Genomic DNA, 19,977 nt, shown 5'->3' on the forward strand with positions numbered 1-19,977 from the left:
ACTTTGGTGAGGAGCTCCAAGTCTCTGAGGTTGGAATGCCGACTTTCCATCACCCTAATCTTTATTTCTCTTCACAGATTCTCTATCAAGGTAGAACTCTATCATATGACTTCAAATCAGAAGAAACGTGTTGTTGAAATAAATAACTATTTTACTGCCGTAGCATTTTATCAACTTTGAAAAATAGAAGGGGGGGGGGAATAATCTGCCATTAATTCAAATACATTTAATCAATAGAGGAAAAAAAAAAACTCTGTTAATAAATAATTGCATTGTACAAAGTCACAAATGGTACTTTTTCTTGAAGCCTTATGAATCCCTTTCACATACATGCCGCTGAAGCATTTTTAATCCATTTCTAACTTAATTTGTCATTTCTAATTAGTAATCTTTACCACCTAACTGAAAATGTCTTCTTAATATCTCTATTAGCAGGACAGTTTTCCAAAACTCTTATTCAAACAAAGTTATATTTGAAATAAAGCATGAAATTATGTTTTTGCAATAAATTATTACTTTATTAGATTTTTGATTTTTTACAACATTAGCAGATGTGCTCGCAATTTTGTCTGTATTATGTCTTGCTGGGTTTTTTGGGGGTTCTTTTTGGTTTGTTTTTTTCTTTTATTTGGAGGGGGGAGCATTGGGCTGCAAATGATGTGCATTTTAAAATCAAAATTATTGTTTCTTTTCTCTCCATAAATACAGAACATTCCATTCAGGTCAATTACTTAATTTTCTCTCATCTAAAGAGGAATCAAATACAATTTGTAAACATGTAACCACACAGCAAAGCAGTTTTACACAGATTAGTAGAACTAAAAAGTTGTCTCATTGAGATTTTTCAAATCTAGATACATTTTATTTAACAAGAGCGAGCTAAAATAAGAAAAAAAAGTAAGAAAGAAAAGAATACCAGTTAAGTTGCTGACCTATGGAGTGACACGGCCACAAGGAGGCAACCTCACCCTGATCCACCCAGCATGTCACAGAGGAATCCGAGGGTATTATTTATTTTACAAACAGGCAGACATCTTAGGAGCAAATAGAAACTGAATGCGCTGTTGTTACCGTATATCGAAAGACCTTGTTAAGACACTAAAACTGCTGTATTTGTTTCTAATGTTCATTGTTTTAGCAATTCTGTAGTTTCCACAGTTTTTACTACAGCTTACTAGAGTGAACAAAATGCTGCAGGGGGTTTAAATCCCATCAGTTTGTCCCTTTGTGATGAGGATTCATAAACACAACACAAATAAAAATGTTTGTATTCTGTCTTCATGTAGATGCTACAATGGAAAACCTTGAATTTGGTCGATCACTACAGGTGTTTGATGTAGATGGAGACTTGTTATTTTTAATTGGAACAAAATGATCACAGACAAAGTGAAATCTTCTTACAGTAGAAAACATCGGCTTCAACACAAAGTACTCGTCTTTGAGTAGCCACTTTCTTGCGAGGACCGGTGACTTCTACCCAAAAGCAAACTTTGCTGCACCGAAAATCTAATTTTAACTGATTTAACAAACTCGGCTGAATACGGCATGCATATTCAAAGAAAAAGAGTCCTGATTTTTACTGACCAGAATTGACTAAATTGCACTTTTTCAAACTGATACACAGAAAATGTCTAAAATTACTTTCAATTAGGCACATCTTTCAAGTTGTGGACGTCCATTTCTAGCAACAACTCTTACTACTTTATTTAACTAAGGTGTTGGATGGCTAGTTGGTAACAGAAAATGTTTTTTTTGGCTCTCAACTCCTTTTGACTTGACGATTTTGACCCATGCGAGGAAATGTTTGGACCCTCCTGGTTTATGGTTTAGAACGACGGGTCAAATGAATAGGCCGTACGGTTTCACTGGTCCCACCACTCCAACAAATGCTGACCTTTCACTTCCTGACACAGCAGTTGTATTTAACACTGCCACGTGCCCGTGGCGACCTCCCACACACACACACACACACACACACACGCAAAGGTGTAAAGATGGACACACACACACATGCAGCGCTTTAAAAAGTACTTCTAAACCTGGACGCATTAAAGCGGCGCTCCGGAATGCTAACCGTTTGTCAAAATAAAGCCAAAAATAAGAAGCTGCAGTTTACTAAGGGAGACTTGTAACAGAAGGTGTTCTGTTTAAGGTGACACCAAAAAAATGGAACTTTTTTGGGGGGTAAAATGTAAAAAAGCCACATTGGAAAACTGCAGCACATTTCCCTAAACCACTGGTCTGCAACCCTAAGAGCCATTTCTGCCCAACAAAACTTATTTTAGAGTCACAAAAGCAACATGACTCTTCAAAACAAGATAGCTTGACTTTGTAATACCTACAATATGAGATGTGTTTGTATCTTTAAATTATAGAACAAAAAATATATATTTTGTTTCAGAGTTAATACATTTCTTTCAAATTTTATAGAAAAAATGCAGTTTGCAACAGACTGATAAAAGAAGAGTGTTTTTTCTTTACACTTAGTGTCGTTCTCTGTGTAAACGTTATGCGTAGATTGGTTACTGACGCCTAGGCCTGCCATATACATCACAATAGCGAAACATGGTGGTAGTAGCATCATGCTGTGGGGAGGGTTTCTTCGGCTTAAATGGAGAAGCTAGTAGTATTGAAGAAGGCTTGAGAAAAAGGTTAGAAAGTTCACTGTCTTTTAGGAAGAGCTATGATGCAATAGTTTAGGTCAGGGGTGTCCAAAGTTTTAGTCATGTGGGTCAAAAGTTAAAATTATTCCAAGAACTCCCCCCCCCAAAAAAGAAAAACATTAAGCAAATAAAAGTATTTCAACTTTTTTGCATAAAACGGATGTTATTCATTACAGATCTGAAACTTGAAAGGGATTCTGAGCGTTTGCTGGATTCAAAGTTTTCAATTTTTGGGGGGCTCAATTGAAACTAATTATTCTAAACTACTTGCCATGTTTAGCCAAGTTTAGTAAATTCAGTGAAAGCCGACTTAGGTGCAGCAAAGTCGACATTTCAGTGAAAGTGTCGGATATAAAAGGCTTAGTTATAAAAACACGAATAATTTGCATTCGACTTTACATTTTCCACTGATGTCGGTAATAATTTTACCCCGATTACAAAGAAAAATCTGTCTATGGACAGATGCCACCAGGATGTCCATAGTTTAGCCTAACACACCAAATACATTGGTGTGTTAGGACGGACCAGTCAAAGTCCACACCTAAATAAACTGTGAACGTATATTGACCTTGTGCGTGCCATGTTTCCTCAGATTTTTTGGGGTTATAAAAACTTTAGAAACCAAAGAATCTTTTCAACATCACAATCATGCTTCGTTTCATTTTGTCACGTAAAACCCCAAATATAACCACGTTGAACTTTGACCCAGAAAACCCCACATTTGTTCTATTTACACTAAAAGAAAGAAAGACGGGGGGAGGGAGGCAAGTATGTGTGATGGACTTTTTCTTTTATTTCAAAATATTCTCTCCTAACAGGATGAAACTCCGCCAAAGCCCAGAGGGTCCGACGCCGACAGAGCCGCCCAGAACAGGAGCACCACTCGTTTATTGCTATGTCACTCTCTGCTTCAGGACAAGGTGTTCAAAAAAAAAGAAAGAAAGAAAGAAAAAATACCCACAAACACTTCCACTCCAACACACACATACAAAAGGAGCTATGTGAAACGGCGTCATGGATTCTAAAAACTAGAAATTTTTTTTTCCCTTTTTTTAAAGCTGCAGATGTTCCTCATGTTGTCTGATCTCCCACTGCTCGGCATTTTTAACCTTTCACCTTACCCCAAAGAGGCTGGGGGACGGCGAGGGAGAGGGGTAGGGATCAGGGCATCTCCTCATGACAGGGCGATAATGGTGACCTTCTTCGCAGAGGAATAACTACAAATAAAAGGCCAAGCTGGTTTAGAGATCATAACAGTCACATTTATGCCCCCAAATCCCCTGGTGTGTTTTTTTTCCCCAGACATCACAAATAACATCTGCAGCTGTCTGATAAAACCACTTCAATGTGCCTTTGAACATCTAAGATGGACGCCGTATTCTAAAGCAACACGGGATGCGAGAGGGAGCGGGAGGATGAGAGTTCTGCTGGTTGTCCATCGCTATCGCTAATCAAAGAGAGAGAGAGAAAAAAAAGATGGCATGGTACAAAAAATCATCGGTAAAAAAAGATGCTTTGCTGCCATGGAGTTGGAGCGGACGAGTCAGTGGACGAGTTGGAATCCTTATGCCTTCTCGTCGGTCGCCTCTTCTGCTGCTTCAGAGACCTGCCGGGAAGAAGGCGGCGAGTTTTAGTCGATACAGTTAAGGTGGATTTCAGAGGAAACTATCCAAACGCCAGGATGTTTTTATTGGCGTATTCTGGTTTGCTCAGACTCAAATGTATGTGTGGGAGGTTTACTGGTATCACATAATGTTGAGGTTTAAATCAGATAATGTGTCAGAGCGATGCTTGTCATGATAGAGCTCGCTGGATGATAATTAATGCGCAACACACAATAGAATGGGAACACATTTGACGTAGCAAACTTTCCCATCCACTGGTGGCTCTGTGTCTTACAAGAGGCGCAAAACTCTGAAAAATTAAACATTTCAAATTCCAATCATCCAGCACTGGGATGGGAGTGGTGGATCCACTGGTGGTGGTGGAAGTCCAAACCTCCGGCTCGGAGAGGAGAACTCTCCATTTTTCTGAAATGTGTGATCAGGGCTGGTTTGCAACCCCTACATTTATGATAACTCTTTGAAGAATTTGGATTAATATGAGTTACAACAACATTTAATTTCTCTGTGGGATCAGTAAAGTATTCTTGAATTTTAATTTGAATTTTATTTACTACAGCCATGAGTACGTCAACATTTAATGAAGATATGCTTTGCGTCGTCTGATTGATTCGCTCCAAACCAGTACATGTAAACACACCTAACTTGCTGGGGTTTTTTGTACAAGATTTAAAAAAAATGCTTAAAATTAAATTTTAGAACTCAATTGGGTTGAAACATAGATGGTAATTGGAGATTTTTCTGCCTGCATGCAGCATAGTTACTGCATTCTGCTGGCAATACCTCATCTAAAGTGTCATGGAAACACTGAGCTGCACAAGACGCCCCCTGGGTAACATGTGGGGTGTTTCTGAATTCATCAAAAAACAAACAAAAAAAAAACCTCTACAACCAAGACTAACCTCTGTAACTGCTACAGGACTTACAGTTAAAGCTAAATGTTTACATACAGCGCATAAAAAGACAAAACTACTCCTTTTCTCACTGTTAAGACTTTAAACCAGAATAATTAGTTCCTTTTGGGAATAATATGGCTACACTACATGATGATGATGTCACTGCTGTTGGAAGCTCTCCGATTACGTTAATTTACAACATCTGAGTTAAATAGAGGAACGCCTGTAGATGTTTTTTTTTGTTTTGTTTTGTTGTTTTTTTGTTACAGGACACAAACACACTGCTTCATTGTGCACCATCATGGAAAATCTGGACCATCCTTCCATACAAATGCCTGGGGATGCGTTCAAAGTTCAAACAATAATTCTGTAGCGTAAACGAGGTGGGAACGTCCCGCCATGCCACCGTTCAGGTCCTGTGTCGCAGGGACGAACGCAACACACACTGGTGTGAAATGTGTGACAGTTTGGTGAAACTGGTAAGAGAATGTGATGATCCACAGTGTAGCGTGTCTTGTACCAACATGGCCAGAAAGGCAATTCAGCGAGGACAAAGCCGTTAGTCCAAAGAGCAACACAGAAAGCTGGGTTATAGATTGCAAACGCATGGACAGAAAGCTTAATTTTGTAGACGTATCTGTGGTCTGACGAAACTAAAATCGAAGTGTTTGCAACACTTTTTTTTTCTTTCATTTGGAGGAAAAAAGAGAGAAATCTTGCAGACTGTAGAGTTTTAATAAAGTTTGCGCATTTGTTTTAATCAATGAAAATATGAGTTAGCTGGTTCTTCCTTCATTTATTAAAAGAATCATAAATCAAAGGAGTAACTTTAGTGAAGTCTCAAACAGCTTTAAAAGTGCCTTATAAATAAATTTGACATTGAGGTCACAAGTGCTCAAATCAAATATAATGAAAAGTAGGTTAGTCTATAGCGGGACATAGTTGTTTTCCTGTCCTAAATAGATACAGGCTGATGCATTACATACAAACCAAAAGATGACATATTTGGTTTCTGTCCTCGACAAACGTGGTAAGTGAATATGTCTTGTGCTTATCACAAGTAGGGACGTTTTGTGTTCCCTAAATATTGGACTGTGTTGTGTGATACCAGTAGTATCACTCTTCACTGTACCATACCATTGCCTTAAGGACGTACAATTAAAGGCGGCCCTTGAAAGGTGCAATACGGGTTTGGTTGTATGATTTGCTTTTACAATGGAAACAGACAAATGAGCAAATCGACCTGTGCAGTAGTTTTCAGTGGAATCGAGACATAAGGCACATTGCTAATAACAGGATACTTCCTTGAAATCGCGTGGAATTAGTATTTGTTGAAGAAAATGGAAACTTGTTTGCAACATGATGTCCTGTTCTGTCCTTTGTGTGGGAAAGTTGTTTTTGTTGTGTGTTTTTTGGTGCTGAATTCTGATACACTGACGGAGCTGTTGTCAGTCGGTTGCTTTGGCGACGGGTCTCCGGGTGGCCGACGCACGGAGCAAGAAAAAAGAAGAATTTGAGTGGTTTTTAGCTGTTCTTCAGCGTTTTTTTCTGCGTTATTCCTTTATTTGCTGTGGCGCACCATACTGTGTTAATAATATCTACATCTCTAGGTTTCATTTTGCTAACAAAATTGTTCTACTATGGCAGCGCAGCTATGCATGGCAGGTAAAAGGATCATCTTTTTGCCTTACAACATTGTGCGCATACGCAAAATTTCCATATGTAAACAATAGCATGCAATGTTTCTATAGTAAGTATGAACCAGATACTTCTACAGAGGTAATACAATGTGCTGAAGTGACCATAATTTTCCCAGCTGTCAGCTGCCTGGCCACCTGCCACATTTCTAATCAAAAGGCAAATGTCAGATCAAACATATATAATTTAAAACCTCAAATTTGCCACCTTCCTGCTGAGCAAGTAATAAATTTTGATCCGGAAAAGTGTGTATCGATTGAACAATCTGTAATATATTTAAAGCTTCTCCCGGCTATGTGATTTACTCCTCCTCATTGTTTTCTAACCAGCACTAAAATATCTCCGGCAGTCAGCCTTAACTTGAAAAGGGGGATCCAATGTGTCTGCTTCCTCTGAGTGACTACTGGAGGGAACGGCTGCCTAAGAACGCAGTGACCCAATCACATTTCACTTCACAGCTTTGTGCAGCAGCAGTAAAAACTCTGTCCTTGGCTCACTTCACTGCAGAACAAGCAACACGTCCTCCCCGTCCGACCCCACCCCCGCCGGCTGAAGTCACATTTCCAAACAAACCAACAAACACAGCACTCCATGGCACACTGGCTAAACGTTAGCTACGTAGAAATGATAAAGTGGTTAGTGACAAAAAAAAAACAAAAAAAAAACAAAATCACACAGAGAGGTGAATTAGGATCACTGCAGCATACCCTTAACTCTGACTGTCTCGCTCTGTCCTTTCACTGACATCAAGGAGGGAGCCATGCTTCTGATGGAGGACACACTCACAGATGGACGAGACACATAGATCTATGTTTGTGTTCATGTGTGTGTGTAAGGAGGAGATACATAATATGATCGTGGTGTGAGTTACTGAGGAAAACACATGTTAAGTAATTCATTGAAAGGATGATGTTTGCATACATTGCCAACATAAAAATCTGTGTTTGGTTTTTCTTTCTATCCCTCAGGGAATAAAGTCTGCTTTATTTTCCTCCCTTCATACCTCGTTGGCCTTGGTCTCCCCGTTCTGGGCCGGACCATCTTCCTTCTTCCCCTTAGCGCCACCCTTCTTGGCCTTTGCTCCTTTTTCATCCTTCTGCCAAGAGACAAAAGACAAGATCTCCAGGTTTAAGGAGCTAATGAGGGGCTAATTCCAGTTTCACGGAAGCGGCAAGGTTTCATTTTAAAGGCCCCCTGGCATCTCAAATAGTTATCATAGACTCTACGAAGACTCCAAATTCATTTGTTAGAGAAGCAAGCCCGCAGCATCACAGGTTCTTTACCTACTTTGTATTGTTAGCAACAGACAAGAGGCACTTTTCCACCATTTGTTTCACACCAAACGCACTTGGAGTGTTTGTTGTTAGAAAGCTTAACTTTGGTCTCATATGACCCAAATAACTAAATCTGGCATGCCTTGTAAATAGCTTGTTGGCATGGAGACAGCATTTAATGCTTGATATGGAGACTTTTAAACCTTTCATTGACATGGACATGATTAGAAGCTTATTATTTATAGCCATTTCCAGACTTTCAAGACCAGAACCTGTTTGTCTTACCTTTGAAGTGGGATTCTGTGTATCTCATCGTACTTACATCCCAGGGAAATAGAAAACCATGGATTACTAATTAAAAGTTATTCAACTCTCTGATCATCTTAAAGTCAAAACAACATAAACTAGGAAAATGTTTCAGTTAATTTTTTACTGGGATTTCTGTTTTTATTGGAAATGTAGCGCCTGTGATTTTGTTAAACGACTCCCCCCCCCCAGTCTCCAACTGAGTCAATATGCCTAAAATAAAAGTTGGATTACTCTCAAATTTTCCAGTTAGTTTATGCACCAGCAATAAAAGAAGAATGTATTTTAATGCCTCTACACATTTTTTACCAGGGATGCCAGTAAATGTGGAGGGAGCATCCAGCAGGGTCGCTGAGGGAACCAAGTACTTCAGGCTTTTTAAAGCGCGGCTGAGTGGGCTCCTCACCTTGACAACGGTCTTCTTGGGCTTCACCTCAGCTTTGGGCGGAGCAGGTTTCTAAAAACAACAGCAACAAAAGTGAGAATTGACTATTTTCACATTTTGTAAGAATGATTTGATTCAGTCTCTTCAATCTAAACCATTTTATGATAGTTATAGTACCCTTAATATAGCAGATGGTAATGAAACTCATGTCTGACGAGAATCTTGATTAAAAGCTAATATACTTGGATTTTGCTATGTTACAAATTTGTGACATTCCTCTGCATCTTCACCTCAAATGACAGATCAGTGACACGATCGCACTGGAAAACGAGCAAATTTATAGCAGATTTTCCTACAGTACCGAGTGTGGACTAGTGCACCCCGAAGCCATGAGCTTTGGTAACACTGCAGTCAAAAAAAGTTAAATCATGTGATTTTTTTCTCCTAAGAATATCCTTCCAGGACAGAAGATGAGCCTTGTAGAGCTTCAACAATGGTTCACTGTGAGGTTAACTCTTTTAAGAGTTGAAATGAAGATACCACCAAGTCGGGAATTGGGCAAAAAACAATGAATGGCGCCGTTTTCGTATTGTGTTTTCTATAATAGCATCAAATTTAACGTGGGAAATATATTTTCTGCAGTATAGATTTCTATAATTTTTCAAAAGGTATATACATATATACTAGTCAAAATATGTAGGTAGTAAATGTGTGAATCAATTAATCTACTACCGTCCAAATTTGACCCTGATAAATGTTTCAATAAATGAAATCCTATTCAAATGTTGTTGATGTTAACAAAAAAAATGTCCTTGTAACAGAAAAGTCTGGACTAGGAATGTAGCTAGCTGGTGAGCTTCTATTTGCCAAAAAAACAACACCAAACTTATCAAACAGAGTTGATGTTGATGCAAAAATGCTTCATAAACAACCTACAGTTGAAAACTGACGTCTACATACACCTTGAATACGCTCTGCTATATACTGTTGAAACTGAATACATTTATTACACAAATTTTTATGTGAAATATTTTGTTTACTTTGTAAAATGTCGCTTATGCCAGACACAACCTGGCAAAATTACAAAGATGTTCACCTGTTAACTGTGACAATTCTAATGATTATGATTGTATTTAAAAAATAAAATAAAATAAAAAAATCATGGTATATTATTACCATCCCATCCTGTTTTGTGTCAAAAAGCAGCTTTGGAAAAGCATACATATTTCTTTTTGTGTGTATACTTTTTAACTTTCAACTGTGACAAGCAAAAACAATGTTTTTAAAGTCATGTTGAAAGTGACTTTGCGGCGGTGATCCTTTTCTATAAACTCTTGGTGAAAAAGAGAAAATCTAGTTATCCCAAAAATATTCAAGTATTATTCATTTAAAGGATCAATATTATCTCTTTTCTAGGAACATAGTAACATTTTATAGCACAGTCAAGTAACTATGTTAACTTCAGTTGTAAAAAAAAATATGCTACATTTACTTTGCAATTTAACGTCTTGAAATTTGGCCACTGTCGCTTTAAGAAACTCCTGTTCTTTCTGAAACTCCACCTTGAAAATGTCGTCACAATCTCCTCTATTGACCTTTTAACAACATTTTTACCAATGTTTCACTGAGAAGTAGCTTCTATTATGATCTCAGCAGATGTGCAGTTACACCAGGTGTTTGCTAATTGCTGCTGGCTAGTCTGAAGGAGCTGAGTGGGGAAGTGACTATGGGAGGGAGAAACTCAGTAGCTTGGAAACTGAAGCTTCAAGAAGGAGCTGCATCTCTAAGGTGGAGCTAAATCTCCACCTTAGAGACGGCTTAATGGTTGCCATGGAAATTAAATGATTTCTCAAACATGCATGAAAGAATCAAAGCACCACTCTAGGCATGTTTTTGATGAGAGAATAACATTGTAACATGATGTAAAGCTTAAAAGAAGTCAATTTTACATAACACTGCCCCTTTAAAGTAATCATGCAAACATGCAAAAACATGCAAAGACTCAACGGATGGATAAAACATGCAAAGTACAAAACACAGAGAGAGAAGTCATTTGTAGGGCACAGCTGAATGACCAGAGTCACTGGCGTAATGTAGAATATCATCATTTGTCAGATCGTTTTGATTTGATTATCAATGTCTAATGTAACCTCGAGCACTCTGATTATTCATCTAAATGAAACTGGTTTTAGTAATTTGGCCTGATTAAAACCAGCCATGCAGCAGACCCGGACCACAGCGGACAGAAACAACAGAAAAAAACAACACATGCATACCAAGCCAGAACTCGGCCCTGAGGGGGGTGGGAGGAGAACGATCATGAAATTTATAAACACCGACTCCGTCGATCAAAGCTGCAAACTGGATTTGGGACTTTAACAACAGCAGTGCTGTATCGAGGGGAGTTTCGAAGAGAGTGGAGATAGGACAGCTACAGAGGTGAAGACAGGCAGGGGGAGAGGGGAAACTTACCGCCGACAATCTCTCTGACCTTCTGGTGGGCTTGAAGGAGCAAGGGATGAGAAAAGAGCAAGAGAGAGAGAGACAGAGAGAAAGAAAAAGAGAGAGAGACATATCAAATACACTCTGTGGGCAGCTACAAATGCCCTAATTATTAACCTGCCCTGTTTTCACATACATATAGATACACCGTCAGTACAGTCAATACAAACTCACGGCATGTCGTAACAAACACAGCACAAAAAAAACAAATTAACCTCCATGTCAAATATTTACCTCTTGCTTTGTGACTTTAGAGGCTTCCTTACCCTCAGCACCCTCTGGGGACTGAAAGAAAAGAAAATAAGAGGGTTAAAAACTAAAGATTTGAGTGATTTACATTGATTGCCTTGAATGATTAAGATGATTCGGTTCAAAAATGTTTATTTTTTTTCCACAAATAAACAATAAAAGAAAGGGTTAAGTGCTCTTTATTTTTGCGATGCTCCTTTGGACTTGGATACTCCTAATAGAGATGTTGTTATTCTTAATTTTATAAAACTGAAGTCAAAAATTAAAACATCCTTTTAATTCCGATTTTTGTATTTTAATAAATTTAAAATGCGCCATTTTTAGGGGTTACTTCGCCCCTAGGAATTCTTACATTACTAGGAAACTATAACCAGTGAAAACAGTTGTAGGATTTATAATCTTTTGCTTATTGTTGAGTTAAAATAAATTACAGGCCTTCTTTGTCGACCCCTGGGGGAAATAACTTCAACTCTAAAGGTTTGCAAAACTAATTAGGATTTATCAATCTGTAATTTTTGCATATCTAATAGAGCCTGGTGTTTGGTAAAGTTCCACCTGAGTGATTTAATTACCACATTTCTCTTCTTTTTATGGGTTGAAAACTGCTTAGAGATGCACTACAGGTTCATGTTGTGCAAATGAGATGCGCCGTGATGATGCTGGAAGCTCTCCGGTGATTTCCATTTTAATAAAAGAGGCCTCTGGCCGACAACAGAGTTCCTTCGTGGAGTAATGGGCTGTAAATAGTGCCGGCCCAAGGCATAAGTGAAACATTCAGCTGCTGAATGCGCACCCCTCCCACCCCCCAAGATCACTTAAGATCACATGGGACCGGCTGACAAGTGTAATATTTGCAAGAGTATATTCAAATTTATGGCAGGACTAGATTATAATTTTGAATCGAGTTAATTGCAGGGTCTTTAATTAATTAATCCCAATTAAATGGATCGTAATCTAAAATTACAAATCTGCAAAATAAGCGGATATGTAATTTCCGCTTATTTCCGATTCAAATAATCAATGACAATGCTGAATTATTGGATAAATTGACATATGTGCTCAACAACAATGATCCATATTGTTTTTAATCTGTTATTTAGGTAATTCAACCATAAGAATGGATTAAAGTGATGTTATACACAATTGGCTTTCAAATGTTTCATTAATGTAATGTGTTTTTTTTTTTTAAATACTTCTTGAAATGTGAGCTGCTGAGATGCTGACATTTATCTGTGCGGTTGCATGGTTAGCATTGAGATGCTACTTATGCTAACTTCTTTTAGCACAAGTGGAACACAACAATAATCTTCTCCAGTGTCCAATCAGATTGTCTTTTAAAGGTTAAATTAAACCCACAGTGGACCCAAAAAGCGCTACTGTCATCTGCTGCTGTTGCTTGAGCGTCAGATTTACGAGCGTACCAGAAACGCACAAATACAAAGGTTCCAGTCAGAACCTTTGTATCCCTGTTCATACAGGTACATCTGGATAAACCACAAATTTTCAAATGTTAATTGGTTAGTTATTCACTTAAAATGGACGAATATCACAAACGACAAAATAAAAGACATGTGACAGCTTACATAATCATAGTTAAGACTGCTGAAGTGACAGCTTTTCATATTCATCAAAAGTTCAGTGGAAGGAAAACATGTAAAAAAAAAAAAAGGGGGGGGGGACAAGTTTGAGGGATAACCAAAGCATTGACAGGATTGTGAAGCTTAAAAAATGGAGGAGTTTATGATAAATTTATAAGACATGAACTGCAGATGAAGTCAGTGGTTCACGTGCCACCAAGCACAAACACATCCAAGCAAGACATGGCCTACAACTGTCACATTTCTTGTACCAGTTCATCTGGAACTGGAAGAAAAAAAACTGGACTTTAGATAAAAGTAAAATTTGTGTTTCATTTTTAAATCAAGATTCCAGTCTGGAGGAAGAGTTGGAGATGAACATAAAGGAATACTATCAAGAGAACGATACAGCAGACCCAACAAGGAAGATTCAAGGATTCCTCAAACATGCATGAAGGAATCAAAGCAATGCACCAGATATAATAGGGCTGCACCAACTGCAGTTTTCTGGTCGATCACTGATTACAGAGCTTTTAAAAAGAATAACTTAACAATTTCAATTTTAGCCGATACCATTTTGTTTGTCTGAAATGTTGCTCAAATATCAAGAAAATTGCTGAATTAGTAAGAATGGGGTGACTGTTGTTAACTGTAAATGTGCAGACATGACCTGGTCGGCCGGTTTGTCAGCCAAACGTCTCTCCAGGGAGAAAAGAAAAGCACAGTGGTTGATTGTCAGACCTTTGCCGAGGTTGATAACATCGGTGGATAAGCTCGGCTTCACAGGTAAAAGTCGGCCAATCTCCCAAAATTAAGGAAATTGGCACAGATAAATCGGCTGACTGATAAATTGGTGCACCCCTGGTATATAATAAACATTACACTGGTAAAATCAGTTGAGATGAATCCATGTTTTCCTCCTTCTTACAGAATATTAGTCAGGAGTTCCAGCCATCCAGTCATTTTGCAATGTTGTGCAAACTGATACTGAAACAAAACATTTGCAATTTCTTGTGTCGCCATAACTGACTAGAAAGAAAGAAAAACCTAATTTTTTAAAGGAATTTTATCCTTAGCTTATTAAACACAGTAAAACAAGTTATAGGCTTTGTGGATATATCGCATAGAGGGAAACTTCTTAGCCCCCTTACATATTCTCCTGTTTTGCATTTTGTCGCAATAAATATTTCCAATCAAAAAAACTAACTTGAATATCAACCAAAGATAACCTGAGCATATAAGAAACAAGTAGAAAATTAGAATGATGATTTAATTAATTACAAAAAAAAAACAACAATCCAACAAAACAGGAAAGAGTGTTGGCCCACTCCTCTTTGCAGAATTTGTTTTCGTTCTATTAAGGTCATGCAAAAACGTCCAGACTTTGTCTAGGCCGCTCCAAAAACCTTTATGTTGGTTTTCTGAGTCACTTGTCGGTAAACTTCTGACGATTATTCTGTTGCCGTTGCTAATCTTTATCTTTTTGAAATTCAAATTGATGACCTGAGACATTTAAGTGTGACAAAAAACAAACAAACAAAACAATTTCACTAGGATGTGCATTGAACAGCACAGGTCTACACCTTTTGGATGCAGGTGTAGGTACACAGCACGGGAGGGTGTGTGGGGGGGGAGGGCAGTTTTACATGCAGTTTGACAATCGCATATTTGCATGTGGGCGACCCCTCCGCCCCTAAATACCCCCCATCGCTCTCCCTCTCCACCCCATTCTCTGTCCTCAGAGGAGATTCTGCGCAGACAATAGTAGATTTCAGGTGATGCAAACGCCAAATTCCACGTACGCACTAACACAATCCAATGGCACTCGACGCGTGCTGCTGTTTAGACAGTAAAGAGGCAACAGCAATTCCCTAATTCTTCCTTCCTTGTCTTTTTTTGCCTGCTCTCTTCCTGAATATGGGATTGCTCATTCGGGTTGGCGCCTACCATTTCTCCAAACTAAATTTAGACCAAGGGGGGTGCGATATGTTTTTTTTCTCTTTCCTTTTGCTTCTGAAAAATATTCTGAAATGAAAAGTCTTCAGCATTTATAGTTAGATTCACGCGCCCATCTATCCATCCATCCATCCATCCATCTTGCGAATCCGTCTGACATTCTCGCCAGTCCGCACCGTCTCGGACAGGGAAGTGGCAAAAATAAAATGACCAACATACAAACGCTGACGTGAGGACAGAAATATGTATGATGCGAAAATAAAAATAAAATAAAATAAAAATAGAAAAAGAAAACACGTCGTAAAAAATACACAACACTAAAAACAAGAAGCGTAGTGGCAAGACGGTTTTTCTGAAACTTTGCCATCACCTCGCCTCGCCTCGCCTCGCCTCGCCTCACCTGCCTGCCTCGACGTCGCCACATTAATCGCGCACCGCTATTTTCGTCCAAAGCGAGAGGCGGTGGTGGTGGTGGTGAGGGGGAGAGAGAGGGGGAAAAGAACTACAGTGAAGTGCGCCGGCCGGAACTCACCTTTCTCTTCGGCATTTCTGCGCGTGAATAATTCTCCAACCAAGCTCGAAGAAGGAGGAGGGCGAGGGGAGGGAGACAAATGAGGTCAAAGCCGAAGGGCAGCGGGAGGTGAATTTGAACTACCTAGGAATACCGGATCAATATCTGAGCCACCTTGGATAATATGTTGATTATATGCACTCCCACAAAACTCTGTGCCTCCCCGATCCCATTGGCTGGAGGGGTCAGAATCCTTGCGCTGTGACGACTCCTGATTGGCCGGGTCGGTCTCTGTGTAAATAACAGGGCGGCGGGCATTGGCCGGGCTTTCCCCAGAAGCTCTCTGCGATTGGCTGCGCGCTCTTTGTGCGCCGATCCCGAGTTTTGAGGGAAAGTGGAGACGGACCAATGGGAGAAGGGGCCCCCTTGCTCTCTGTTTGGGGATCTGGGTGATGTAGAATGGGGGCAAAAAAAGGGGGGGAACAAATAAAACACAAAGGACCAGAACCAGAAACCAACGGGCACAAACGCCATAAACGCGGTCCAGAAAATCTGACGGCCATTGTGTCTTGTAGGGGTTTCCCAGCCTTCTATAAAGAACTAGATGGATCGTAATGTATGGCAGGTTTTTATGTAATTCTGCCAACCACACCTTTCACACAACACTTGGGGGAGGGGGGGTGAAATGGGACAGGTTATGACCTACAAACAGCTGGTGTACAACAATTCTCAAGTACTGATTATGTAACATTTGAAAAAAAGTGGTCATACTCTTAATGGATTGTATGTGACTGAGTATTTAGAGTATAATTGTGAAGTAGAAGGGAAAAAGATGTCTGCTTCCAAGTTTTATCCTAAATCAAAAATTTAAAAGTGACGTGAATTTGTATTGAGCCCTCATTTATCATTCTCCTGAATAAAACTTTCAAGAAGTCACTTAATTAGTGAACGTCTAAGGTTTGTTTGAGAACACTGGAGAATAAACAACATCACCTGATTCGATTTAATCAAATTAGTCTTTTTTTTTAGAACAGGTGATCCGAGTTAAGTATTTATGATATTTAACTCAACCATGTACTTGAAGACGGTTGCTTTTTCCAATTAAAAGCAGTAATAACCAACTCGTTTATCTTGACGTACAAGGTCTACACAAAATACAAAGTAAACACCAACAGTCCCAGAAAGACTAAAGTAATGGAATCAAACAGCTTCCAGTTGAAGAGAAAACAATTATGGCCCACTCGCATCAAATTTGGCCCAAAAATGAATTGGAGACCTTGGATCCTTGGTTCACACGCACCTGTATCACATGTCATCCCTGAAATTTAAAAAGCAGGCTCCCCAGCTGGGAAGAAGCGCACACACCTCCAAGTTGTGCCCTGCCTTTTACTGTGCTACAGTTGCCTTGCAAGTGAAGGGAGCTGAAATTTTGGTCAAACATATACGTTTTAGATTGCACGGCATACAGAAAGCTTCTACATCTGTAACCTTTATTGCTGCTAATGAGCTGATGGTGTTTTTTCTTCAGAAAAACACTAAAACAAAAAACACACAGGAGGAAATCCTCAACAGAACAAACAGAATCTAACAGCTGAATTAAAGTAGATGGCCACATCTGGATTAACAGATATTTTCCCCCAATGAACCATTGTGTCCTAATCAACCTCGATCTGATCATTTTTAAAAATGAAAGCCATCATTTTTTTTTGTATCTTACTAATTTTTAAACCAACAATTAATGTAAATATTTGTAAATTATCTATAAGTTACAAATACCTATTTAACCCAAGCAACACAAACAGATTTGAACAATATGTGCCGAATTCTCCGAATAAACATGTTACACAAAGCATTTTATTTGAAGCCGAATGGTAATAATTTGTATGACAACAGTTTTTCTTTACTATTTCAGATGGTTGAAGTTCAATTGGCATAATTTCAGAATAAAACATTCCTCCGATATATATGATAACATTTAAATGTCCAGAGGAACATTGCAATTAATTTCACTCATGTTCAGCATGGCGACCTTCTCATCTTTGAACAATGAGCATCTGGAACTTCTGCATAAAAACGGCAGCCGGCGTGTTTTTGAAATATTCGGGACATACTGTATATTACACCATTTTCTTTTAAATACACAATGGAGCAGAAAGCACAAAAGCCAGAAAAGCAACCTCCACACTCTTGGGCAGCGTCACAATGTGCAGAGAAACAGAGAGCGCTCTATAGATGGAGCTTTCCTGTCCAAACAAGCCTTTTGATTCTACACAGGCCCAAATACAAAGCTGCTTTAAAAGTCCAGAACACACAGGACCAGATGTGCAGATGGACACTCCGGAGTTCTGATTCAAGCTATCAGCAAGCTAGAAGAAAAAAGAGGAATGAAGAAGATTCATACAATAAACGTATCAGTACGACATGCAGTCAAAAGATTTTATAGGTTACAAAAATGGAAGAACATTTTGTTGTGGATAATTTTTAACTTTTCCTTTTTTATGCTGTCATCTGCATAAAAAAGATGACAGCATGGCAGAAATTAATGCTTTTAAGGCATTTTAATGTGTTTAGATTCTGTGTTATAATCACACAACATAAAATACTCTATAACTTGGATTTCATTCCATGCCCACCTTCTGCATTAAGCGTTAATACAAAAGCAGCTTATTAAAGTCAATAAAGCGTCTTTTCATTTGAAGAAGAATGAAAAAGATTCATACAACAAACATTGTATCAGTACAACATGCATCAAAATGGGCACTATTACTTCAGATGCCTTTAAACTACCTAAATAATGTGCAACCAGCTCCATGTGATTGGTTGAAATTTGACATTATTCTAATGCAGAAAGAAATGATAACCTATTGCTACCGATGCTTTGAGGGGATTTTCTTAAGCAAACGACATCAAAGCTTAACACATAAAGTAGAGAAATGCTTGCATAGAGCCTCAAAATGCAACATACAGATGGTCGATGGATACATGATAAAAAAAATTAAACAAGCTAATAAAAAGAATACAATGTTGTGTAAAATAAATGTACCCTTTCCTAACAGGGTTGTGAATGTCATATCTTTAACGCAATACACCTGCATTATTTATATCGAAAGCAGCATGTATATTTAAAAGATGTTACAATAAATTGCACTGACTTCACTAGTCAGTTCTGTTGTAAAAAAAAAACATACTTTTTGCCCATCTAAGATGTGAAATGTAACTCAAATTAAAGAATTGCTAAGAAGTTCCCATGTCGAGTTTGTCTGGGACAGAAGTAATGAAAGACTTTGCTGTTATATCTTAGTAATTTTTGACCAGTTTAATTTATTGAAATTGAATGTTATTTAAAAAAGAAAAAAGCAAACTTGCAGGTCAACACCGTTTATTTTTTAAACTTAATCCCTTGCCATTTTGTAACTAAATTGTTATCAAGAATTAACTCTTTACACTTAAACCACAGATACAACAGGGACAATAGCTTGGTTTCAAAATGATTGTACTAAAATTATATAATGCTGCTACATAAAGTCCAGCAGTAAACAAAACAGAAGTCAGTTTTACATATATGTAAATATATTTCATTAATGGTGAAAAAAAACAAAAACTATTTGATGTTTTCTCAATGTTTGAATTTTTGTATCAGATTTTTATTTGTAAAAAGTTTGACCTTCAAGTCTTTTGCGTCCACTAACAGTTTATCTTCCAGGATTAGTTTACATGTAGCTCTATTCATCTTTCCATGAACTCTTACCAGCTTCTCTGTCACTGTAGAAGAAAAGCACACCCCCCACCCCCACAGCACCATGCTGCCACCACCATTTCTTTCAGTGTTGCTACTGGATTGCATTTTCAGTAGTGTGTGTAGTGTTGGGGAAAAATATGAAAACATGTCTGATTTTGCCTCAACAATTGTGTGTTACTTTGTGTTTATATGTCCCATGAATTCAAAAAAAAAAGTCATATTAATATTATGATATTATGACATAATATTAAATAAGTCAATCAAGAGGTATACATACAGCACAGCAGTTTAGCTCATATGCATAAATCGGGATCATTAAAATTATGCGTTTGTAAATTTAATTAGGCTAAAAAAGACCTCTGCTGTCAAACAGACTGTAATTTCTTTTTATAGCACAAAGTCTAGTCTACGGTAGAACTTGGCTGACACCTTGTGGATAGTTTTTGTCATAGTTTTCATCCTTGCATCGCTTTTAACCTCAAATCAGGAGGGGAGAAAAACTACTGATTTGGAGCAACATTGTAATGCAGTCTGATGGTAATACTCCCATTTTAGATTTGAATGTCCTGTCATTGAGACGCATTTATCAGGAAATGGCT

The 19,977-nt window shown here is 38.3% G+C and overlaps 1 protein-coding gene across 6 annotated transcripts in view; it reads right to left on the minus strand.

The window, feature by feature from the left end:
* Positions 1 to 3,436: 3,436 nt before the first annotated feature.
* The window catches only part of hmgn3 (high mobility group nucleosomal binding domain 3), a 36,738-nt gene continuing 20,197 nt past the window's right edge, over positions 3,437 to 19,977 (minus strand). The window contains exons 1-7 of one of the 6 annotated variants that reach the window (XM_007566618.2): positions 15,661 to 15,908; positions 11,581 to 11,631; positions 11,317 to 11,346; positions 8,866 to 8,916; positions 7,883 to 7,975; positions 7,587 to 7,686; positions 3,437 to 4,269 (exon numbers count right to left, since the gene is read on the minus strand). In XM_007566618.2, coding sequence (XP_007566680.1) covers positions 4,262 to 4,269; positions 7,587 to 7,686; positions 7,883 to 7,975; positions 8,866 to 8,916; positions 11,317 to 11,346; positions 11,581 to 11,631; positions 15,661 to 15,675 — 348 coding nt within the window. In that variant the 5' untranslated portion in view covers positions 15,676 to 15,908 and the 3' untranslated portion in view covers positions 3,437 to 4,261. Of the gene's footprint in view, positions 4,270 to 7,586; positions 7,687 to 7,882; positions 7,976 to 8,865; positions 8,917 to 11,316; positions 11,347 to 11,580; positions 11,632 to 15,528; positions 15,638 to 15,660; positions 15,942 to 19,977 lie in introns of those variants that run through there. The other 5 variants (XM_016678931.1, XM_016678929.1, XM_007566620.2 and 2 more) reach the window with 5 other exon arrangements.

The sequence above is a fragment of the Poecilia formosa genome, unplaced genomic scaffold, assembly GCF_000485575.1.
Source record: "Poecilia formosa unplaced genomic scaffold, Poecilia_formosa-5.1.2 Scaffold195, whole genome shotgun sequence".
NCBI classification, from domain to species: domain Eukaryota; kingdom Metazoa; phylum Chordata; class Actinopteri; order Cyprinodontiformes; family Poeciliidae; genus Poecilia; species Poecilia formosa.